At 55.4% G+C, this 25,658-nt stretch overlaps 2 protein-coding genes across 2 annotated transcripts; both read left to right on the top strand.

The window, feature by feature from the left end:
- The first annotated feature begins 2,977 nt into the window (after nt 1–2,977).
- Nucleotides 2,978–4,171, top strand: LOC123166960 (magnesium protoporphyrin IX methyltransferase, chloroplastic). The gene has a single exon (XM_044584784.1). It carries the CDS (start codon nt 3,073–3,075, stop codon nt 4,045–4,047), a length of 975 nt encoding a protein of 324 aa, XP_044440719.1. The 5' UTR covers nt 2,978–3,072; the 3' UTR covers nt 4,048–4,171.
- Nucleotides 4,172–4,311: 140 nt separating this feature from the next.
- LOC123166962 (putative HTLV-1-related endogenous sequence) lies at nt 4,312–5,184 on the top strand. Its single transcript, XM_044584785.1, has one exon. It carries the CDS (start codon nt 4,359–4,361, stop codon nt 4,962–4,964), a length of 606 nt encoding a protein of 201 aa, XP_044440720.1. The 5' UTR covers nt 4,312–4,358; the 3' UTR covers nt 4,965–5,184.
- The last annotated feature ends 20,474 nt before the right edge of the window (nt 5,185–25,658 follow it).

The raw sequence follows: 25,658 nt of genomic DNA, 5'->3' as shown, positions 1-25,658 counted from the left end.
TTTCTAGATGCCACATACATTTTTTTACCAATGGGTGGCATATTTTAATTGTCACAAATATTGTTTGTGCAGACCTTTACCATTTTAAATGTATAATATTTTTAAAAAATATAGTGTAAAATATTTATTACTAATATATATATATATATATATATATATATGTATATATATATTGAATATTTAAAACACGCAAATTTGAGAAAGCAAAAAAACGCAAACAAAAATGTGAAGAAAAAATAGACGGAAAAAACAAAAAAAATACGTCTGACGTTGATGTGTTGTCGGGATGATATGGAACACGGTTACTAGGCCCACCCAGTACCAACTCCCTGCAGGCGATCCGTGGCTAGGACTAGCTCTGGGCGTCACATAGACACTCCCCATGTGGTCCAGTCTCTGCAACATTTGCAAGGAAAGTATCTAAACAGAATGCTATCCCCAAAATCCCCAGCTCTAGCACTCACGGACCACTCGAAGAAGATTCAACTTCTCCCTCCACACTCTGACCATGGCGCGTGTCGCCGTCTGCATCGGGCCACTCTCCCGCCTCCACTCCACGACGCCTTCTGTCCCATGCCACTCTCTGTCCCATAGCCATTCCCATCTTTTCATTCACCAGCAGCACAAGCTCCTCACAGTCGGCCCTGGGCTGCCCAAGGTCATGGACCTGCCCGGGCTCTCACTGCCCACCGCAATGCTAGCGACGGTGGTGTCCCTACCCACCCCCGAGCGCCGGTGATCCACAATTTTTAGATATGTGGTGAACAAATTTTAGTATACAATGAAGATTTTCATTACCCGATGGGCAGTAGGTGATCTGCTTTTTAAATACACAAAAGATATTTTATAATATATAATGAACATTTTTTAAATACGTGGTAACCATTTTTTGACATACGATATGGGATTTTTAAAATACACAACAAACATTTCTTTAACTATTTCTATAGACGATGAAAATAATATAAACTATACGTAAAGAAACAAAAAAAACTCTATCTTATATGTATACTACTTAAAAAAATGCAAGGTTCCCATTCTCTCATTTGTCCAACCTTCCATGTATATCTTCCTCATATTTCCTTCACCTCTTTGATTTTTCCCTCCCATATATGTTTTTCCTTTCATCGTTTTTTCCGGAAAACAGAGTCAATTGTCCCGTGTTTTATTAACTTACCAAAACAAAAACTTATTTTCTTTGGTAAGTCAATAAATTCTCAGCAAATAAGTGTTTAACAATAAGATAGCAGGTAAATCATTACAATTGCATAAAAAACTTGCTCAGATTTTAGCACAACAATTTAATAATAGACGTGCATCTACCAGAATGTTTATACTCCCATTGCAATGCAAGGGCAATTATCTAGTTTAAAATACGTTCATTCATCCAACTTTCCTTATATATGTTCCTCATCTTTCCTTCACCTCCTTGATTTTTCCCTCCCATCTCTAATTTTCCTTCCATCGATTTTCTCTAAAATAGAGTCAATTGTCCCATATTGTGTTAACTTACCAAAACAGAAATTCTTTTCTTTGGTGAGTCAATAAATTCTCACCGAATAAGTGCTTAACAATAAGATGGCGGGTCAATCATGTCGATTGAATACAAAAACTTGCTCAGATTTTAGCACAACTAATAATAGACGTGCATCTACTAGAATGTTTATACTCCCGTTGCAACGCACGGGCAATTATCTAGTTTAAAATAAATTTGAAAAAATAAAAGAAATATAATAATATAAAATAAATTGAAATAACAAAAGAGCGTTATAGAAATATGAAAAATAAAAAAAAGACAAAAAACAAAGAGAAAATAATAGACCAGCGCATGTATGGAACAAACCAGTGTAATGAATACCACCTCACAAGCATATAGAATAAAACTAGTCTTCTTGAATAGGGCTAGTCTTCTTGAATAGTTTGGATTGCTTATCACATGCGTCACGTAGTCACAGTAGGGATGAAATCTAAGCGTCGCCTTTGGCGCTTTTTACATAGGCCGGTCTCATAACCACACGTCCACACACCCGCACGTCGTCAGCCAGACAATACACATGTAGGGACGTACATTAGTTTCCGTTCAGTCATTTATTTATTTCTAAAAAAGTTATTTATTTATTTATTATGTTTCTAAATATTCTAAATACATATACTACAAAAATTAATTTACTTAAAACTGCTAAATACATTCCACACATTTTAGAAAATAGTAAACTCACTCCAAAATTGGGTCCGTGTAATTTTGGAAAAACTTTTGTACCATTCAAAAAATGGTTGTGACATATAAGCGTTTTCATATGCTTCAAAAAATTATTCACAACGTTTCTTAACGATGACTATACGATGTAAAAAATAGTTTCCTACAATTCAAAAAATGTTCATGACATTTACAGAATGTTCAAGCCTTTCAAAAATATGTTCATGGCATTTTAGGAAAACCTTATACAATATTGTTTTTTACATATTTAAAACATATACATACCAAAACTTATGTGCATTTAAAAAATATTTAAGATGTATTCAAAAAAACTTAAACATGTACTCCCTCCGTCCAAAAATAAGTGTCTTAACTTTGTACTAACTTTAGTACAAATTGGTACTAAGGTTGGGACACTTATTTTGGGACGGAGGAAGAATCTAGAAACATGTTCATCTTGTATTTGAAAAATATTTAACGTGTATCACAAAAATGCTTCTGTGTATAAACATTGTATAAAATATATTTGATTTTTTTACATGTAATTAAATAGGTAAAAATGAAAAAAAACTAAAAACCCGATGAAAAAACACGTAGAAACAAACAAGAGAAAAACCCTAATGGAAGCCTCCAAAACCTTTCTAAACAAGTTCATAAAAACTTTCTAATACCCAATCCAGAATGCCACAGTACTGAGCCGCCCCCCTAACGTGGCGCAAGACGGCAAGAGGCGAGATGAGCTACAGAGAACCCAATCCTAATTAGTAGGTCCTCTGAGGGTCTATCCACAAAAACCCTATCCCCAAAATCCCCAGCTCCAGCACCCGCGAACCACTCGAAGAAGATTCAGCTGCTCCTCCACGCTCCGACCGACCATGGCGCGCGCCGCCGTCTCCACCGCGCCGCTCTCCCGCCTCCACTCCCCCACGCCCTCCATTCCGTGCCACTCTGTGTCCTCGCAGCTCCGCATTCACCAGCAGCGCAAGCCCCTCACCGTCGCCTCGGCGCTGCCGGAGGTCGCGGACCTGCCGGGGCTCTCCCTGCCCGCCGCGGCGGCCGCGGCCGCGGCCCTGGCTGCCGCGGTGTCCCTCTCCGACCCGGAGCGCCGGCGCAAGGCGCAGGCGGAGGCGGTGGGCGGCGGGGACAAGGAGGCGGTGCGCGCCTACTTCAACTCCACGGGCTTCGAGCGGTGGCGCAGGATCTACGACCCGGCCACGGACGACGTGAACCGCGTGCAGCTGGACATCCGGGAGGGCCACGCGCAGACGGTGGCCGCCACGCTGGCCATGCTGCGGGACGCCCCGGACGTGCCCCTGTCCGGCGCCACGGTGTGCGACGCCGGGTGCGGGACCGGGTCGCTCTCCATCCCGCTGGCCTCCGCGGGGGCCTCCGTGCTCGCGTCCGACATCTCCGCCGCCATGGTCTCGGAGGCGCAGCGGCAGGCGCAGGCGGCCGCGTCGTCGTCGCCGGGGTTCCGCATGCCGCGGTTCGAGGTGCGGGACCTGGAGAGCCTGGAGGGGCGGTACGACGTGGTGGTGTGCCTGGACGTGCTCATCCACTACCCGCGGGAGGAGGCGCAGAAGATGATCCGCCACCTCGCCTCCCTCGCCGGGAAGCGGCTGGTCATCAGCTTCGCGCCCAAGACGCTCTACTTCGACGTGCTGAAGCGCGTCGGCGAGCTGTTCCCCGGCCCGTCCAAGGCCACGCGCGCCTACCTCCACTCCGAGAAGGACATCGAGGAGGCGCTCCGCGCCGCCGGCTGGCGCGTCAAGAACAAGGGCTTCATCTCCACCCAGTTCTACTTCGCCAAGCTCTACGAGGCCGTCCCCGTCGCCGCCGGCTCGTCGTAGCAAATGTGTTCATAGACCGACTGTGGTTGTATCTTGCAGAGTGTAGCTAATACGTACGTGTATCTCTAATCTCTCGGTGGTATCTCTAATCTCTCGGTGGTTCAAGCATGATTCGTTCTTGTCATCGTGCTGCGTCAAAGCTAGGCATTGCGCCATGAGTTTCTTCTTCGATATGGACATCGAGCATCGCTCTGCTCTGGTCTGAATGCCAGTGGACTCAGAGTCAGTGAGGAGACGTCGAGCAGAGCAGCTGCTGCAGATAAAAACAGAGAGCTCTGTTTATAGTCGAGCGCGCGCGCGCCCTAGGGGCTATGCTGAAGATAATGCAGGGCGCCACCAGCAACCCTCGATGTGCGATGTTCTCCACCGCACGCTGCAGTGTCCTCCCCGTCCACCCACAGCCGCGCGTCGCCGTCCCCGTGCCACGCCGGCGCGCGCGGGCGCTTACCGCCGTCTCGGCGAGGCCGCGCCGCGGAGGCGCGCGCCGGGACCGCTCGTGGGACGACGACGGAAGCGGCGGGAGCGGCGACGAGGACGGCATCGACGAGAGCTTCTTCGGGGACGCGCGTGACGAGGAGGAAGACGAGCCGGAGGAGGAGGAGGAGTCGCCGCCGCCTTTGGGGCCGGGGCGACGGGCGGCCGGCTCGCCGGAGTCGCCCGGGGGGCAGCTGCGCGGGTCGGACGTGCTGCGGGCGCTGCAGCGGGCGGCCGCGGCGAAGGAGGCCAAGAAGAAGAGCAAGCGGAGTGCGGGCGCCGCGCGGCCGGCGGCGCGGCGGCAGGGGAAGGGCGGCGGCGCGAAGGCCGCGGATGAGGTCGTGGCGGGGGAGGCGAGGCCGATAGAGATAAGGCGCGAGTGGGCGCCGAGGATCCGGGAGCTGGAGCTCAGGGTGCAGCAGCTCCTCCACAAACACCAGTAGGATTAAAGAGCTTTGTTGGTTATCATGGCTCGTAGTTTGTCGAGCGACTAATCCATGATTGCGCCGGCGAAGAAGCGTGCTTTGAATCTGTTGAATTTTGATTCTTGGAACACAGACAGCTCTGCATGTATATGCACTCCCTTCTGATTCTGATTTTTTTTAGTTTTGAAAACATTTTGGAGTGCTGATTTTGTTGTTTTTGCCATGGCAATATCAACTTGGCGACACCGCAAACCCGCCGTATCAAAGCTTCAAGAGGGCGGCGTGCAGGCGGGGGCGGGGCCAGGGTGCAAGGGGCGGGGATGCTGGGCGTCGCCATCGTAAAAAAAAATTAGACCAACCCAAGGGTTAACTCTTGTTGGCATTTTTTTATAGGAGAAACTCCGCGAGCACCGCGCGTCCGAGCCGAGACTCGAACTCGGGTGGGCTGGCAGCAACCTCAGCTGCCCAGCCAACGGGTCGACGCCCCGTCCTCAGGGCGTCGCCATCGTCATCCATGCACACGCCGCCCTGGCCGGGGTAATACCAGCCGCCCTACTTTTACGTCGCTAAGCAGCTCGGTCGGCAGTCGCCGGCCTCCGCCGTCGGTTGCGTGTCGTATTGCGTCGACATATACGCGGCGGTGCTCCATTTCACCGACTCGGCATCGCTGCAGCTTGTCCAGCTGTGGACGCCAGGCGTGGATTAGCTCGGTGCCCGCTTGCTTTTCATCAGTATGTCTCAAACGGGCGAAACGCCATATGACAACGCATATAGGGAGTTGTTGGATATTATCCAGGACGGAGGTGAAGACGATGTCGAGGGAGGCCAAGTAGATGACTCCAAGCTGGAGGTGTACGCCCAACAGCCAGGCATGTACACCGGGCAGCCGGAGTAGAACATCGACGAGATGGTCCTTGATCTGGATGATTTGCTGGCCGATCCAAAGAAGAGGGGTAGAGGAGAAAGTTTTAACATGTGGGAGGACAAATTGTTATGCGATGTGTGGTTGGCCACTAGCATCGATCCGTCCATGACGCAGAGCAAAGGGCACAATATTTGGTCCAACATTCATTCCTGGTTCCATGAGCACAAGAATTACGAGCCCTACTGCAGCAAACTCATTCATGGGCATTGGACAAAGTCACTCAACCACTGATGGTACACCATCCAAGAGATCGTGAGCAAGTATTGCGGCTATTTAAAACAACTGGTCGGCCGGTGACCAGGTGGTGCGTAAATCATTGAGCAAGTAAGTTGTTCTACATGTTGGTCATTTGCCAGGATATGCTCTATGATTGGTCATTTGCCGGTATGCATCTAGTTGACAAAGTATTTTCTTATAGTCCCCCCCTGTGTGCAACTTGTACTTGAAGGTGGAGAAGAAGAGCTTCCCCTTCATGCATTGTTGGTTGAACTTGAACGCGCAACCCAAGTAGAAACTTGGCATTGCCAACTACATCAAGACCATCGGCATTGGCAATGAGAAAGAAGCGGGTGATCCAACGACCCAACAAAAGAGCTGCCCAAAAAGGTTAGAAGGGTGTTTTGTGGAAAGAAGTGGGAGGAGAAAAGTTGAAGCAAGAAGGGTGGCGGCTAAGATAACAAAGAGACTCGAGAACATCTTGGCGAAGAAGGACGAGACATGTGTCAAACCTATGATGTGAAGTAGAAAAAGAAGGCAGAGAGGTTTAACATCTTGATTGCGCGATTGAGAAGAATATCAATCTCGAAGAGAAGGAAACCAAGCTTGAAAAGAAGAAGGTTGAGCTCACGACTGCTTCGGAGGATATCAAGATGTTGACCATGAGGATGGACGAGTTGAATTCGATGTGGTGTTAGTCGTGCGTGCCGTCTGTGTTTAGGATATTGAAGCGCTTGGCACCCGAGATGAAAGCAGCCGAGAAAGGAGGCGGATGGCGAGGAGCCGACGAGAGAGTGAACGAGGAGGCTCGGACAACCGATTTTGCAGGGCAAAAAATGCATTTTTTTTTCATGAACTGACGGACTGAAAATTTTGTGATCGAACCCATGTAAAAACTATGATATTCGTCTCTCTTCGGTGTCTCCAGCGCTGTGAACACCGCATTTGACAGACTCTCCGACGAGGCCAGGGGCACGAAACTCAAACCGGCAGATTCTTTCACCTCGAATTATCTTTCTTTGGGGGGCGTGACCTGATTCCTCAGCGGCATGGAGTGACAGAACATCTGTTCGGTTTAGCACTGTCGGCTACTGAACTTTTTTCTTTCTTTTTGGCGCTAAGTGAACGTGTTATTTTTGGCCTGAAGCTGATCATAAAAAACACATGCGCGCAGTGACAGTACAGTTGCTCGGCTCAGCACTGTCCGTAGCTAACATCGTGGCATCAAGTTGATCTAAAAAACACATGCACACAAGCAGTATTAAACATCGAGGGCCAGTGGAAATGGGAGCTGGAAGCTAATCAGAGCACTGGTCACTGACTTAGCCAGGACATCCACTGACATGTAAACTAATCGGGATAGCGACTGAAGCACCACTCGCAACTACTAACTTGGACGCTTAAAGCACGATATCTTGTCTGCAGATGCTTAGGAAAACCCATCTGCTGGTCGCCATCTCGAAGAACGCCGTGGCGAGCACCGACGCCCAAGTGTTTTGTTTCGTCCACTGTGCTGAAAGTTCAGGAACGGCCCTTCTTATCTGAAATATGAGAGTTCTGTCTTTCTTAGAAACAGACACGGGAAGCGCCCGGCTTTAAATTAAGAAATAAGAAAGTTCTGGTCGTTCAATTAGTGAAAGCAGACATCATTGGCTCCTAACACGAAGTTTAGTTGGTTTCGACGTGGTTTGACCATTCAACTATCCGAGTGAGGGCTTTTTATTGGGCTAATCCCTCTACATGGAGGCAAGATGGAAGCCCATCTCAGTCTATGAGTCCAACACTACTTGTGGACCGTTGATCTCGGTTGAACTGATGGTTGGGATGTCTCCTTCAGTGAGGAGAGAAAAAAACACACACTCAGTGTATACTGTATGAGAGCAAGAGAGCATCGAAAACATACCACAACCATGAGAGGCCAAGAGAAAGTCTATCTAGATTGGTGGCTTCTTGTTGATCTTCACTAAATTCGTTCATCGGAGGCTCAAACGTGATTGGACCGACTCCAGTTTTGGTGAATTTGTTCCACACTCAGGGCAATGTGATTTGGTTCGTTGTTTGAGGATTGATTGAGCGGAACGCGAAATTCGGAGTGGTTTAGTTAGACCTACTTGGTGAGGAATCAAAAGTCTGCAGTCTTGAGATATAATCCATCAGAGGGGTGAAATGTAGCTACTAAATTGATATGAAGTTTTGTTAGCACGTTGAGGACTCACTGTACTACACGTCTGACAAGTTTCATGCGATATGGTTGAGCCATTTAAAAACAGTTATGAAGAAACTGAAGAGAGGAAAAAACATCGGTTTCTTTGTTTAACATTTTTTTAGCTACCTCTTATTTGCTCCCGTTTAGGAGCATTTTGTTGTTGTTGCTTTTTTGACGAAAAGACAGCTAGGTGCTGGTTTTCATTGATGAAGAAGGGAATACAAAGTCAGGTTAAATATGACGCCGGCGGCCCTCAGAACACTGAAACAAAAACTATGGTGGTTCAAAAAACTTGCCCATCGGTGCCAACCCAGCATGAAGCCAGCACCGGGCCTCATCAACGATTTTGCGAGCTAACTGTGTCTCGGTACAGACTTTGCCCTCGAAGATCCTGGCGTTTCTCTCCTTCCAGAGGCACCAAGCCACCAGCAGGCAAGTAGCTCGCCATGTGGGTCTGCAAGAGCGCGACAGGGCTGCAGTCTGACGTCTGAAGCGGTCTCGCAGGCAGCCGCCAGTGTTCACTGTTCATGTCGATGGCCGAGAATGGCTGGCCGAGGGAAGGTGCAGTTCTTGCCCAGATAGACTTGGAGAAATGGCAAGAGCTGATCAGGTGCACTGCCGTCTCGGGCTCGCTGCGACAGAGAGGGCACAACGGGTCATGAGGGATTTGTCGTCGGGCAAGGTTATCAGCCGTGAGACACTTGCCTCGGAGGAGGATCCATGCAAAAGCCTTGGCCCTCGGCGCCGCTTTGGCATTCCAGATGATGGCGTTGTCATTTGTCGGGATCGAGCCCTGGAACTGCATCCGGTAGGCCGATGCCGCTGTGTACTGCCCAGACGTCGTCAGTCTCCATCTGATCTGGTCCGTTGAGCCCTCCGTCAGGGTAATGGCTCTGGTCGCCTCCCACAAGTCACAGAGCTCTTGGAGCACCACGCCCGACGGGTCAGCCTTGACATACTGCAGCCACCTATCGTTGGTGATTGCATCTCTGATGGTGAGTCGGCGGCCGTTGCAGTGGCGGAAGAGGTTGGGCCATCTGTCCGCCGGTCTGCAGCCATGCGCCCAATGCGAGCGCCAGAAATTTGCCTTGCATCCATCACCAATGATGACCTCAGTTGCTGCCCAGAAAACATTCTCCGCTGCCGGATCGTTGGGCATGATCAGGTCGTGCCACTGACTTGTCCCGTCTGTCCATTTGTTCCAGAACCACTGTGCTCTGAGCGCGGCGCCTTGCTTCTGAAGGTCAAGGATTCCCAGGCCGCCGAGCTCGCGAGGACGGCATACCTGGCGCCAACTGACCAGACACCTACCCGCAGGTGTAGCTTCATCCGCCGCCCAGAGAAAACCGTGGCGGAGCCGGTCAACAAGCTTGATGAACCATGCCGGCGGCGCGATCGCCATGAGTCTGTAGATGGCCATAGCAGAGAGTGTCGTGCGGATCAACTCGATTCTGCCCGGCAGGGAGATTAGCTTGGCCTTCCAACCTCGCAATCTTTTTGCCAAGCTATCCAAGATTGGCTGCAGATCATCTCGTTTCAGGCGCACATCAGAGAGGGGCAGGCCCAGATAAGTGATCGGGAAGGGTTTAGTCGTGCACTGGGTGCCCTCCATGACAGCCTCAATTGTGATCCCTTCACAACGGATCGGGGTAGCCGCACTTTTATCCCAGTTGGTCTTCAGTCCCGTTGCATCTCTGAAAGTTTCCAGGAGGCGGACGGCAGCGTGAATCTCAGAGTTGGATGGGTTGATGAAGGCGACGACATCGTCGGCATAGATCGAGACCCGAGAGGGCAAGCTCATCCTTCCAATATCAGCCAACACCTTGACCCGGCAAGCCTCTTGGAATATTGCACCAAGGGTGTCCATTGCAAGAACAAACAGGAGCGGGGAGAGAGGGTCTCCCTGGCGCAGTCCGCGGTGGTGCTTAATTGTGTCTGATAGGTCGCCGTTAAGAGCATTTTGTTGTTGTTGACAAGTTGTAGCTTATACTTTCTGCAGTTGTGAACCTCTGTACGATTCTAGAAAAGACTCGATTGTATCCATTCCGCTAATAGTGGAAGTTGGAGTGGACGGTTTGGAGTTGGAGTATTTGTTATTTACGTCGCTTACTTGTTCAATGTTCACTATAAATTGAGGGGTGGGTGGGGGAGTGGGACGGTGGGGGTGTGCCTCTATTGTGTCTGTGAAATGGCACATTGTGTTGTTTATGTCCAACCCCAACAACCCGCCCTATCTCTACTCATTTGAAGCGAGAGCAGGAGCATGCTCTAGTGCAACGCTGGAGGGTAGCGCAACTCTTGTGGTAGTGCCCGTGGATGACTTATAACTCGGGGTAGTTGTGATTTGTTTTACCTACATTCATGCGACGGTGGCTGCTGCATCTAAGAAGATGGTTGCTCACACCATCCATGACAATGGTTCAATGGTGGACGGCCGTGACAGCCCGCTCGTGTTCTTGGACACGGCCAACATCAGTAGAGGTCGCAAAGAGAGCATAAATGTCGGGATGGACCCCGGGCAGGCAACGGAACCCGGATCCTCTTTAAAAAACAACGGGGTTGGCATCGCCCCTCAATGTCGGCGCGCGCTTGGCTGGGTCGCTCGACCCGGCCAAGCCCCCCAAGCCGGCCAGACTAGCCGACCCGGCAAGACACATCGACTCGGCCCCAACAACTGGCACAAGACAGCCGAACCCGGCACGGCCAAAGCCTCCTCACCAAGCCAGCACCACCCATGGCGTGCTACGCAATCCAGCCGCGGGTCAACTCCCATCCCATCCAGGCCGTATGACGGGGACGAGACTTCAATCAACGATGACCGAGGCAATAGTGCCCCGCCCATGCCTCTGGTCAGCAGGAACGTGGCAACAGTGCCCCTCACCTACCCGCTGACCAGGGCCGGCGTGGCAACAGTGCCCCCACCCTCACCGCTGACGACAGCAAGCGGCAACCTGACGGAGAGCACCGTACGCGACTCGACTCGGCCACGCCCTGACGATCGACAAGACGGCGCAGAGTCCCCCTAGGCTTGCGGGGCCCGTACCTAGGGGAACCCGGCGAACCACAAGCCCTCAGCGGGGCCCAGCCCGGGTCCCCGGACACCGACAACACGGACCCACCGACTTATAACATTACCATTGTACCCCCGAGGGGTTGGACTATAAAACCCTCGGGAGCCCACGATCATTCGAGAGGCAAAGCAGGAGGACTAGCCACAAAAACAGCAACGCCGGAGAGAAGGAGCATCCCAAGCCTTGGCCAGCTTCCTTCCTCCTTCATACAGCTCCAGGAGCAACATTGTACTATTGATTATCCAACTACACTCGGCAGGACTAGGGGTATTATCTCTCCGGAGAGCCTCGAACCTGGGTACGTCCGGCGTCCCGCGCCCGCTCATGCCAACCTCGCATCTGGAGCCCACCAGCGCCCTCGAGCCTCGTCCTCTCTTTAGCCATCCCTTGGCATCTGCCGTGCGCCCACCACGACAGTTGGCGCCCACCGTGGGGCAGCTCGAGGAGCTGGCTGGGAGCATGCTTCGGACGGGCCCCTTCTCCTACGCCGACGAGTCCGTCGCTCTGGCGGACGACGTCGTCGGCGCGCTTGTCGCCTCCTTCGCCGCGCTGCGCATCTCCGATGCGTTCGCGGCCGACGAGTACCCCAGCGAGGTGCTCAGCTACTCCGACTCTCCCCTCTCCCTCGGCGGCGGCGTTTCCGCCGGGGCAATGGGCGTCCATGTGGAGGTCTTCGTCACCGGCGACGGCGCCTCCTCCTCGCCGAGCAAGACGAGGAAGGCTACCGAAGCCAGGGCCGCAGCGGATCGGATCGAGCCGTCCGATCCATTGCGCGCCGCGATGCAGAGCCTCCGCATCCCCATCGGCACCGACGTTGACGCCACCAACGTCGCTGAGGCCCGAACCCAGCTCGGGGAAAGGCGCCAGCAGATGCTGGACCTATCTGAGACGCTCGCCGCCACTCAGCGTCGCCTGGACGCCGCTCAGCTGGAGCGCGACGCCGCCTACGGATTCACGCCCGCCGCGGCCGAGCCAAGCCGGTTCGCCGATGTGCGTGCCCGGGGAAGAGCGATCGGCCGGGCCCTCGGCGCCGTCCCAACCGTTTACGAGACCCCAGCAAAGAACATGCGCGCTGCCCAGGCAGCCGCAGTCGGCCTGGACCAGCTCCCGGGTGAGGAGCTGAAAGAGCACAACGGGCGGATGCGTGAAATCCTCCACGCCGCTAACACCTAGCAGGACCGCCTCAACCAGCTCGCCAAGCCGGTGGGATCCGGCTCCGCCCGTCTTGGCGGGCCCGGCGAACTTCTGCACACCGCTTCCTCGCCACCAGGCGAGGCGCACTCCGGCCAAGCCCAGACTCGGCGCGTTCCGGCCGCTATAGCCGCCGGCGGATTGGGCGACGAGCCCGTCCTAGAGACCCAGCGCGGACCCGGCCAGCATGGCCGGCGTCCGGCTCCAATCGGCCCGGCCCCCTGTGGCCTGGCCGCAAGTCGACTCGGCCCGCGCGCCATCGACGACACCGACGCTCGCCACCGCCTCGATCAGCTCGCTCGCTCCCTGGAGGTGGAGGAGAGCGGCGCTATCGGGCCAGCGTGCTTCGGCCCGCGCATCCGGGAGGAGCCCTTCCCCAAAGGATTCATGCTCCCCCGCGACACCCCCAAGTACAACGGGACGGTGAAGCCAGAAGACTGGCTCACCGACTACACCACGGCCATTGGCATCACCGGTGCCAATCATCGTCTCGCCGTGCGCTACGCACCGCTCATGCTCCAAGGGTCGGCCCGCATGTGGTTGAACAGCCTGCCGATGGGCAGCATCAACACGTGGGTGGATTTCGAGGAAGCCTTCGTCCGCAACTTCACGGGGACCTACAAGCGACCCGGCCGCCCTGGCCAGCTCGCCATGTTCGTGCAAGGGCCTACGGAGACCGGTCGCGAGTACCTCGCACGCTGGACCGAGCTCCAGAACAGCTGCGAGGGCGTCCATGAAGTCCAGGCGATCCAGTACTTCGTCAGCGGGTGCCGAGACGGCACCCTCCTCAAGCACAAGCTCTTACGCTCCGAGCCGGCCACCATGGCCGCGCTCATGGTGACGGCGGACAAGTACGCCAACGCCGACTCCGCCATGAAGATCCAGGTGGCGCTGGATGAAGCCGGCAAGGTGAAGCCGGTTCCCCTTCCGAAGCCGGCCGACGAAAGCAGCCGATAGCAGCATCACCAGAACAACAAGCGCAAGGCCGACCAGCCGGCGCCGCGTCACGACAACCGGCTCATCGCGGCTACCGAGCCCGCGGCGGACCCGGCGGCGAAGCGCCGGCAAACCGGCATGGCAACCCGCCATGAGCTTCGAGCAGATGCTCGACGCCCCCTGCAAGCACCACAGCGGCGCAAGACCCTCCACGCACACGCTTCGGCAGTGTGCCATGACCAAGCGCATCATGAGGGGCGACGTCCCGCCCCCTCCGGCTCCGGCTCCAGGCGCGGGACAGCCGCCTCCACCTCCACCGCCGCCTCCAGCTGGCGGCGCGATGCGCGACGACGCCTACCCGGGCCAGAGCGCGGCCTACGTCGTCTTCACCAGCCTCGGCGACGACAAGCGCAGCGAGCGCCTCCTTCGGCAGGAGGTGAAGACCGTCGTCCCGGCCAAACCGGAGTTTATGCATTGGTCGGATCGTCCGATCACCTGGACCCGGGAGGATCACCCGGCAGTCATGCCGAGCCCGGGTGGTTACGCCCTCATCCTCAACCCCACCATCGTCGCACGGCGCACATGCAAGTTCTCCCGAGTCCTCATCGACGGCGGCAGCAGCATCAACATCCTCTACCGCGACACGATGACCAAGCTCGGCCTCAAGGCCGAGGACCTGGAGCCAACCCGAACGATCTTCCACAGCATCGTACCCGGCCTGTCCTGCTCCCCCATTGGCCGGGTCCGGCTAGATGTCCTGTTCGGTGACAGCGGCCACTTCCGGCGCGAACCGATCTGGTTCGAGGTGGTGGACCTGTCCAGCGCGTATCACGCGTTGCTGGGCCGGCCCGCGCTCGCCAAGTTCATGGCGGTTCCCCACTACGCGTATCTGAAGATGAAGATGCCGGGTCCCAATGGCCTCATCACCGTCGCCGGCGATTACCGCAAGTCCCTGGAGTGCGCCCGAGACGGCTCCAAGTTGGCCGAGTCGCTGGTCATTGCCGAGGGGCGGCGCCAGCTCGACCGGATCGTCGCCCTGGCAGGCGAGGCCTCCACCGCGTCAATCCCGACCCCGGACCCGGCCGACGAGGCCGCCTTCAAGCCCTCCAAGGAGACCAAGAAAGTGAAGCTCAACCCAGAAGACCCCAGCTGCAGCAAGTACGTTGTCGTAGGCGCCCGCCTCGACAGCAAATAGGAAGGCGAGCTCGTCGACTTCCTCCGTGAGAATCAGGATATCTTCGCATGGACCCCCAAGGACATGCCGGGTATCCCGAGGAAGTAGTACGAGCACAAACTTCACGCCTGCAAGGACGCCAAGCCTGTCCGTCAACCCCTACGACGATTTTCCGAAGAGAAGAGAAGAACCATTGGTGAAGAGGTCGCCAAGCTTTTGGCGGCCGGCTTCATAATGGAAGTGTTTCACTGGCCAACCCAGTTCTCGTCCTGAAGAAGAACAAGACCTGGCGCATGTGTATCGACTACACCAGCCTCAATAAGGCCTGTCCCAAGGATCCGTTCGCCCTCCCGCGGATCGACCAAGTCATCGACTCGACCGCCGGGTGTGAGCTCCTGTCCTTCCTGGACGCTTACTCCAGCTACCACCAGATCAAGCTGGACCCGGCCGACGCCCTGAAGACGTCCTTCATCACGCCCTTTGGGGCGTATTGCTACATCACCATGTCGTTCGGCTTGAAGAACGCCGGCGCCACCTTCCAGCGTTGCATGCAGAAATGCCTGCTGCCGCAACTCGGCCGCAATATCCACGTATACGTGGACGACATCGTGGTGAAGACCAAGCAGCACCTCACGCTCCTCGACGATTTGAAGGAAACCTTCGCCAACCTCCGCGAATACAAGGTCAAGCTTAACCCGGAAAAATGCGTCTTCGGCGTCCCGGCCGGAAAGCTACTCGGCTTCCTCGTCTCGGAACGCGGCATTGAGGCGAACCCGGAGAAGATCAAGGCCATCGAGCGCATGCGCAAGCCGGCTCGGCTGCGCGATGTCCAGAAGTTCACCGGATGCTTGGCCTCGGTCAGCCGGTTTCTAAGCCGGCTGGGCGAGAGGGCGCCCCCTGTACCAGCTGATGAAGAAGACGAGCCCGTTCGAATGGAACGGCAAGGCAGATGAGGCCTTCCAAGACCTCAAGCGCATGCTCTCCACCACGCCAGTCCTGGCCGCGCCGACCGACAAGGGGCCGCTATTGCTCTACATAGCCGCGACCTCGCGGGCGGTCAGCACGGTGCTGGTGGTCGAGCGACCAGAGAAGGGCAAGATCCAAGCCGTCCAGCACCCAGTCTACTACCTGAGCGAGGTGCTCTCCATCTCCAATCAGAACTACCCGCACTACCAGAAGATGTGTTACGGCGTGTACTTCACCGCTAAGAAGCTGAAGTAGTATTTCCAAGAGCACGTCGTCACCGTGGTCAGCACGACGCCTATCGGAGAAATCATCGGGTGCCGGGATGCCTCTGGCCGGGTTGCCAAATGGGCAATCCAGCTAGCCGGCCACACCATCCTCTACGAGCCCCGCACCGCGATCAAGTCTCAAGCCCTGGCCGACTTCCTCGTCGACTGGACCGAAACCCAGTACTTGCCGCCGCCTCCCGACTCGACGCATTGGCGCATGCACTTCGACGGGTCCAAGATGCGACTCGGCTTGGGGGCCGGCATCGTACTGTCGTCCCCGAAGGGCGACCGGCTCCGCTACGCGCTCCAGATCCACTTTGCCGCCTCCAACAACGTCGCCGAGTACGAAGCCCTTGTGCCCGGCCTCCGGCTGGCCAAGGAACTCGGCATCCGGCGCATCCTGTGCTACGGCGACTCGGACCTGGTGGTGCAGCAATGCTCCGGCGAATGGGACGCCCGTGACTCCAACATGGCAAGCTACCGCTTCCTTGTCCAGAAGCTGTCCGGATCCTTCGAGGGCTGCGAGTTCCTCCACGTCCCGTGCGCGGAGAACGAAGCAGCCGACACGCTCGCCAAGATCGCCTCATCACGACAAGACATCCCGTCCGACGTCTCCCTCGAGCACCTGCGCAAGCCTTCCATCAAGCCATCGCCGGACTCCGAGTCCATCCACGTTCCAGACGACCCGGCCGCACCTCAACCCGGCCCGGGGACTGCTGAACCCGGCCCGGGGGCTGCTCAGCTCGACCCGGCCACCATCGTCCCGGACCCGGCCGTTGCCATCCCCGACCCGGGGGCTGCTCAACCCGGCTCGGGGGCTGCCGACTCGGAACCCACCCTGGTGGCCGTCTTCGCCGTGGTTACGGCTCCATCTTGGGCCCTCTCAATATCAGAATTTTTGGAGAACGGGGTTCTCCCCATGGACGAGACCGAAGCTCGGCAAGTGCAGCGCCGGGCATCCGCCTACAGCATCATCAACAACGAGCTCGTCAAGCGCAGCTCCACCGGCGTGTTCCAGCGCTGAGTCGAGTAGGAGCGGGGCATCGACATCCTCCTCGACATACATCAGGGCGAGTGTGGGCACCACGCCGCATCCCGATCCCTGGTGGCCAAGGCGTTCCGCCACGGCTTCTACTGGCCCACGGCCCTCCAAGACGCCGAGTCGCTCGTCCTCAAGTGTGAGGGATGCCAGCGCTTCAGCAAACGTAGCCACCAGCCGGCGTCAGCACTCCGCACCATACCGATCGCCTGGCCCTTCGCGGTCTGGGGACTCGACATGGTGGGACCCTTCAAAACCGCCCGAGGCGGCATGACGCACTTGCTGGTGGCAGTGGACAAATTCACCAAGTGGATCGAGGCAAGACCAATCAAGAAACTGGACGGGCCAACAGCCGTCCGGTTCATCAAGAACATAGCGGTGCGCTACGGCATGCCGAACAGCATCATCACCGACAACGGCACCAACTTCGCCAAGGGCGCGCTCGAGCAATACTGCTCCGTCTCCGGCATCCGCCTCGACCTGGCCTCCATTGCGCATCCGCAGTCCAACGGGCAGGTCGAGCGGGCCAATGGACTCATCCTGTCCGGCGTCAAGCCGCGACTCGTCGAGCCGCTCATCCGCTCACCCGGCAGCTGGCTTGACGAGTTGCCAGCCGTTCTCTGGAGTCTACACACCACGCCGAATCGGTCGACCGGGTTCACCCCGTTCTTCCTCGTCTACGGAGCCGAAGCCGTCATCCCGACCGACGTCGAGTTCGACTCACCGCGCGTCATGATGTACACCGAAGCCGAAGCCAGAGAAGCCCGCAAAGATGGCGTCGACCTGCTCGAAGAAGCACGCCTCCTGGCGCTTAGTCGCTCGGCCATCTACCAGCAAGGCCCGAGGCACTACCACAGCAAGAAGATCAAGCCCCTCGCGTTCCGCGAGGGCGACCTCGTCCTCCGACTCGTCCAAGAGCAGGCAGGCCAGCACAATCTATCCCCTCCATGGGAGGGCCCATTCATCGTGAGCAAGGCCTTGCGCGACCGCAACGCCTACTACCTCATCGACGCACACAAGTCGAGGAAGCGCAAGAAGGACACCACCGGTGAAGAAACGACCCGGCCGTGGAACGCGGAACTCCTCCGCCCGTTTTACAGTTAGCCGCACGAGCGTATGTATCATCGCCTTTTGTAAACGCATGAAACTATGGGGTCCCCGAACGAGACTCGGGGGCTGCCTTTTGTCGACCAATTTATTGTGTCCCTATTTTCTTGCATCACTATACCACTGAACCCGGCCACCGGTCCAACTCGCTCGACCCGGGGGCTCGGGGGCTGGCCGGCTCGGTCGCTACCCCGCCGCCTTACTTGGTGATTCCTGATAAAGTTAGGATGCCGCGGTCCCCCACTTCGCCCTAAAGCCACAGATCCAGCTTTGGCTGTCGGCTGGCAAGCACAACGGGCCGAAGCTCCTTTACGCTTCATACACTAAGCCAAAGGTTGCCGGGTCGATCAACCCGGCCCGCCATTCATCAAATGAACAGCCGCACGACCGGCTGCTCGCCAACCGGCTTCGCCGGATTGCCGCCAGCCGGCCCAGTGGGTGTTTCGCTCGCGCTCAACGTTTCGAGGGACCCAAGTCCTGCGCGCTCCTCTCAAAGAACCGAACTCCTTGTCACGGACCGGAGCCTTGGCCATCTGACTCGCGGGGGGAGGTTTGAGAAAGGAAAAGCGCATGAAATCGGTCCAAAAAACGGAAGGCAAAAAAGCAAAAGCACCCACGAAATCTACAAGTATTTAAGAAAAGGCCCACGGCCCGAGTTCATTACACCCTAAAACCCCCAGTGGGTGGGTGGACCTGCTATTTAACAGATTTTACACAATGTGTCTCAGGCATCTCCAGCGCCGCGTCGTGACATCGACGGCTCTCCCCTCGCGGCCTCCGGGTCCAGCGAGGTGCCGGTGCCCTCCTCAGCATCCGCGTCGCGGTAGACGCCCGTCTCCTCCGAGCTCCCCTCCGGATCGTGGAGGAGCAAGCCGTAGTCGTCGCCGTCCATGACCCCGCCGTCTTCCGTCCGCTTCGGATGGAACTCATCGTGGAAGGCGAACTCGGCGATGTAGCTGGCCCGGGAGGCGATCCGGCCGGCTTGCTCCTGCAAGAGCTGCTCCGAACCGGCCCGCTGGCCCATCAACGCATCAAGCTGCAGGTCCGGATGCCAGGACAGCGCGAAAGCACCGGCACGAGCGGCGGAGACGTGCCACTCGCCAAGTCGGTCCGGCCCCATCTCCAACCAACACGCCAGGCGCGAGAAGCTGCTCGGTTGGACGGAGTTCGGCCATAGGGGCGCCGTCATCGCGGTACCGGCCTAGGACAGCCGCCCCAACTGCGTTCCCAGAACCTGCAGGCGGGCCTCAGCGGCGGCGATGATCTCCGGGAAGGTCCAGGCCACCCTCGGATCCGTCCCGGACCCAATGACGCCGGTCGGGTCACGCTGATAGCGGACGGCTTCCTCCGCCAGCCGCTGCGTCTCTAGGAAGGCCCCTGTCGCAAAGGAAGAAGCGAGTTAGAAGAACAACGACAAGGAAGAAAGGCCGAATCCCGACCCAGCAAACGACAAGAAAAAAGCACTTACTGGAGAAGGACTCTTCCAGGTGCTGCACCTCAAGCAACGTACCACGCTGCTCCCGCTCGATGGCGCGGTCGCGCTCCTCGAGCGCCTTCTCCAGATCGGCCGCCTTGGCAAGGGCCGCCTTCAGCTCGGCGTCCTTGTCTTCGGCCGCCTTCTCGGCCGCCTCGCGGCGACGGGCCTCGTCCTGACGGGCCCCCTCGGCTGTGGTGACCTGCCCCCGCAGGCGATCCACCTCGGCCTGGAGCCGGCCCTTGTCGTCGGCCAGCTGGCCGCGCTGCTAGTCCGCCTCCACCAGGGCCTGCTGCGCCTCTGCCACCTTGGCGGCTTCTGCCTTAAGGAGCTCCACCTCGGCCTCGAGGCGGCTCTTGTGACCCGCCAGCTGCTCATGCAGTCGGTTGGCCTCGTCAAGAGACCGCTGAGCCGCGGCCGCCTCCGCCCTCGCCTGCGCCGCCTCGGCGCCAAGACGGCCGGTGTCGACAATGAGCCGGTCGTAGTGATGACCGGCCCAGAGCAGACGAGTCTGCCAGGACAACACCTCGGCTGCGAAAAAGAAGGAATCAGCAGAAGAAAAAAGCAAGACTTAAGATTTGGCCCAACTGTTACACAGTTGGCCCGAATCTTGGGGGTTACACCCAGTGGGTGCGCTAGCGCGCCCCCACTAGAAAAGAGCACAAGGATACCTGCGGTGACGCGGAGCTCCTCCTCCTTGGCGGCAAGCCGCTCCACGAGCTCCCGGTGCTTGCCCAGGAGACGATTGTAGGCGGCGACCCGGAAGGCGTCGAGATGCTGAAGAGAGCAGAAATCAGAACAAGGCCAACACTCTAAAGATTCGACCCAACTACTACGTAGTTGGCCCGAACCTCGGGGGCTACACCCAGTGGGTGCGCTGGCGCGCCCCCACAAAGAAGAAAATTGCAAGAAGACTTACCAGAACGGAGCGCTCCAGGTCGCGCGACCGCTCCACCTCGGCCTGGGCGAAGGCCTCGAGCCGTTCCGTCCGGCCTCGCAGGCGGCGACTGACGGCGTCCAGCGCCTCCTCCTCCTGGGTCTGAGGCCCGAAGACAACGGCGCCCCCGCTCCACGCCGGCTGCGGCATGGCAGCACGGCGCTCTCCCTGCCGGGGCACCAAGGCGTGCTCCTCGCTGGCCGCTTGCGACGTGGCCAGCACCTCCTCCGGGACGCCTTGCGTCGCCGTCCCTGACCCGGACGCTGGGACGCCCTGCGTCGCCGTCTCCGGCCCAGCGGCCGGGGTGACCTCCGGCACCACCGCCCGCGGTGCCTCCTCCAAAACCGGCGGCACCTCCAACGCCGCCGCCCGCAGCGTCTCTTCCAAAACGACGCCGCCTCCACCGAGGGATTGCCCCAAGATTCGGCGGACTTCTCGGTCCCCGCCACGACCGAGACGCCGCGATCCGGTTTTCGAGAAAACCGGCACACAGTGGGTGTTGCCGGACCTGGCGCTCGCAGAATCCACCTTGCTTAAGGGGGAAACTGCGAAGGCCCACTCATCCGAAGACGGCGGACCTTCACAGCTTCAGGGACTACTGTCGGGGGGGTGGACCCCGGGCAGGCAATGGAACCCCGATCCTCTTCAAAAAACAACGGGGCTGGCACCGCCCCTCAATACCGGCGCGTGCTTGGCCGGGTCGCTCGACCCGGCCAAGCCCCCCAAGCCGGCCAGACTAGCCGACCCGGCAAGACACGTCGACTCGGCCCCAACAACTGGCGCAAGACAGCCGAACCCGGCACAGCCAAAGCCTCCTCACCAAGCCAGCGCCACTCATGGAGTGCTACGCAATCCAGCCGCGGGTCAACTCCCGTCCCGTCCAGGCCATATGACGGGGACGAGACTTCAATCAACGATGACCGAGGCAACAGTGCCCCGCCCATGCCTCTGGTCAGCACGAACGTGGCAACAGTGCCCCTCACCTACCCGCTGACCAGGGCCGGCGTGGCAACAGTGCCCCCACCCTCACCGCTGACGACAGCAAGCGGCAACCTGACGGAGAGCACTGTACGCGACTTGACTCGGCCACGCCCTGACGATCGACAAGACGTCGCACAGTCCCCCTAGGCTTGCGGGGCCCGCACGTAGGGGAACCCGGCGAACCACAAGCCCTCAGCGGGGCCCAGCCCGGGTCCCCGGACACCGACAACACGGACCCACCGACTTATAACATTACCATTGTACCCCCAAGGGGTTGGACTATAAAACCCCCGGAAGCCCACGATCATTCGAGAGGCAAAGCAGGAGGACTAGCCACAAAAACAGCAACGCCGGAGAGAAGGAGCAGCCCAAGCCTTGGCCAGCTTCCTTCCTCCTTCATACAGCTCCAGGAGCAACATTGTACTATCGATCATCCAACTACACTCGGCAGGACTAGGGGTATTATCTCTCCGGAGAGCCCCGAACCTGGGTATGTCCGGCGTCCCGCGCCCGCTCATGCCAACCTCGCCTCTGGAGCCCACCAGTGCCCTCGAGCCTCCTCCTCTCTTTAGCCATCCCTTGGCATCTGCCGTGCGCCCACCACGACAATAAAGGTGTCAAGTATGATGACAGGTAGCCCTCACATTCATTGGCGTGACCACGCCCGAGCTAAGCACCTTCTTAGATCCGGCGTTGTCACACCTCCATGGATGCTGATGTGGCGAGGTCAGTGGTAAGGGCAAATGAAAGGACCACGATGTCGCCTAGAGGGGGTGGGGGTGAATATGCGTTTAAAAAACTTCTACAAATTTGGCTCTATCCTAATGTGGAAATAAACTAAGCAGATACTTTTCAAGCACAAATCCTAAATATACTAGGCTCAACTAAGTGCACCAACAACATACTCTAACCAGGAAGAGCACAATGATAATACAAGAAAGCACAAGTAAGTTATACAAACTTACATGAGCTATATCACAAGATATATATGACAGTATGACACAATATAGCAATACACACTAACCACAAGATATATCAATAGAGACAAGTGTGAATTGCGGAATATAAAGTGTAGACCTAAATGATCTCTACAAAGGGATAGCCAACACAATATAATGAGGACAACAACATATAGTGAATGCAAGGTCAAGTGACCAAACTAAACCACAAGTAAGGAGTTAGGGTTAGGGATAATTGAAGACATGAAGGCGAGGATGTATCTAGATGTTCACTTCCTTGGAGGGAAGCTAGTCACAGTTAGAGGGATGGGTGTTACCACAAAGTCACACCAACACCACGAAGGCTCACCTATTCTCCTTGATATATCACCATGAAGGTGATTCTTAACCACTAGTGGTAGATCTTGAGGCGGCCTCCAAACCTTCACAAACTTTCTGAGGGACAAATCATAAGTTGATTCCTCATTGGAGCACTCCTACCGCCTAGGAGTCTCCAAGCTCCAAGAGTAACAAGATCAAGGAGGAAATGCTCAAGACTTCCTCATATCACAATTTTCTTTCGTCAAAAGAGAGAGAATGAGTGGATCTATCGATGGGTAAAATCTCTCTCAAGAACTCACAGAAATCTCTCTGGGGTCTAAGATTTGGTGTAGGAGGAGTGAGAGGGAGCCACCTGGGTCTAGGCTTCTTTTGGTTGAAGTGGTTAACCCTCTACCAAATTGGTAGATGGGTATATATAGCAAGCCTAGAAATCTAGTCGTTTTTTAGTACGTGGCCATTGTAAGTGCATCTAGTGCCACCCCTAGTTGGTTTTGGAGGATTGACGACAAACCTGGTTGAGGGACTAATGTGTTTGTGAGAATTGCAGGATAACACAGGTAGTAGTCCCTCATTGATTCGGTTTACCTGCCGGAGATGACCCCTAAAAATGTATGAAGACATTGAAGACAATGGTGGTATGTGAAGATATTCACATTGAAGACTATGACAAGAGAAGACATCATGTGAAGACTATGGAGCGCGAAGACTTAGTTGTTTCGTTGTTTCCTTTTCTTCTTCGTTGAGTCATAGGAACCACCGTACTGTTAACCGGGGTCCCAGTGAACAAAGTCAGAGTGACTGAAGTGATGCTCAACCAAATCCTATGTCTTCGAGCGAAGACAATGAGAGCAAATCTTATCCAGAGCTGGATGAGTCAGCTTTACTTGTAGCCCAAGTCAAGCTGCCGCGTGTGTTTGAAATCTGACCGTTGGAACACGTGTCGGTTCCTTAGTGACCCAGGGTCATTTCAGACAAATCAGGTCGGGTTGCCTAGTGGCTATAAATAGCCCACCCCCTACACCATAAATTGATGGCTGCTCAGAGTTAGTGCACGGCTTTTGTCGTTTGAGAGCAACCCACCTCCGAAGCTTTTGAGAGAGAGAATTCCTTGCGAGGACAAAGCCCAAACACCCAGAGCCAAAGAGTGTTAGGCATCACTGAAGTCTTTCTGTCCGCGTGACCTGAAGACTTGTTACACTTGAGGACTGTGAATCCTCCAGCCGGTTAGGCGTCGCGTTCTGAGCATCCAAGAGTCATTGTGGATCGCCGGTGAACGAAGTCTGTGAAGGTTTGGAAGTCTACCTTGAAGACTTACCAGAGTGATTGGGCGAGGACTGGGTGTCCTTAGCTCAAGGGGAATAAGGTGAAGACACGGTCTTCTGAGTTAAATCTCAGCCTCCCTAACCATACGTGCAGTTGTCACATCAACTGGAACTGGTCCAACAAATCCTTGTCCTCATCAAGTGACTGGTTCTATCCTCTCCCTCTCTTTATTTACAGTTTGTCTTCGTGAAGTCATTGCCTGCCTGTGTTACCTATTTGACTTCACTGTGTGACTTCTATCGTTGATTGGCTTCATTCTATCTTCCATCCAGATCTTTACTACCTAGCTGCTATTAGTCTTCATGCTTTCACTTCATTGAATACTTGACTATGGCTGGCCTAGTGTAGTCTACCTTCCGCTGCATGTCAATAGTTCATTTCTAGTGTTTGTCTTTGAAACTCCCATGTTTTGAAGACGTTCATAAAAATCGCCTATTCACCCCCCCTCTAGTCGATAACTAGCACTTTCAATTGGTATCAGAGCAAGGTACTCCCTTGTTCTGTGTGATTCGGTTTAACCACCTGGAGTTTTAGCTATGTCGACTGCAGGGATAATCAAAGTCTCCGCTGCGTGCCCCGTCTTTGATGGAACTGAATATCCCTACTGGAAGAATAGGATGTGCATGCATCTTGAAGCCATTGATGTCGACCTCTGGTATGCCGTCAAGAATGGTGTTCCCAAGACTGGTGAAGGTGTCACCCTGCTGATGTCAAGAAGTTCATTCAACTGGATTCTAGTGCCAAGAACATCATCTGTGGTCATCTGACCAAAGGACAGTATGGCCGTGTGAGTGCTCTGGAAACGTCGAAGCTAGTCTGGGACTGGCTCTCCAAGGTCAGCGAAGGCGTCTCAACCCAGAGAGATCAAAGGATCAGTGTTCTTCCCAACCTCTTCAACCGCTTCAAGAGAAACGACAATGAGAATGTCCAGCTCACGTTTGATCGCCTCACTGACATCACAAATGAGCTTCGTGCTCTCGGCGCCACTGAGATCACCAAGCATGAAATCGTCAAGACACTCTTGAGATCACTTGACAGCTCGTTCGACACCCTTGCCCTGATGATACAAGAACGCCCTGACTTCAAGACACTCGATCTGTCTGACATACTTGAGATGCTCAACACACATGAGTTCCAGCTATCTGAGAAAAGAGATATCTATGGTCCAAACGATGGCCGAACTCGCGCTTTGAAGGCAAAAGCTGTTTCCTCATCTGAAGAAGAATCTGACTGCAGTTCTGGTGATCCTGAAGACATTGGAAAGGAGCTTGCTATGCTTGTGAAGAAGTTCCAAAAGTTCACTAATAAGAAGGGCTTCAAAAAGTCTTCACGATCTAGCTCAAGAAATGATGAAGCTTCCACTCATGATTACAAGAAGAGAACATGTCACAAGTGCAAGAAACCTGGACACTACATCTCTGAATGTCCACAGTGGGACAATAAGAACAACAAGAAGAAGAAGAGCAAGGAATATGATTCTGATGACAAGAAGAAGAAGAAATCTTCAAAGTCTTCTTCCAAGTCTTCATCACACAAGAAGAGCTCATCTGGCAAGGCTCGTGCTTTTGTTGGCAAGGAGATGGATTCAGAGGAGGAGTCTGCTTCTGAGGAGGCGGAGGT

This window comes from Triticum aestivum, chromosome 7D, assembly GCF_018294505.1.
Source record: "Triticum aestivum cultivar Chinese Spring chromosome 7D, IWGSC CS RefSeq v2.1, whole genome shotgun sequence".
Classification (NCBI taxonomy): Eukaryota; Viridiplantae; Streptophyta; class Magnoliopsida; order Poales; family Poaceae; genus Triticum; species Triticum aestivum.
This window is presented reverse-complemented; position numbering and strand designations above follow the sequence as displayed.

Bases quoted from the DNA above. Each gene is read 5' to 3' on its own strand.
- LOC123166960 (XM_044584784.1), top strand. From the start codon at position 3,073: ATGGCGCGCGCCGCCGTCTCCACCGCGCCGCTCTCCCGCCTCCACTCC.
- LOC123166962 (XM_044584785.1), top strand. From the start codon at position 4,359: ATGCTGAAGATAATGCAGGGCGCCACCAGCAACCCTCGATGTGCGATG.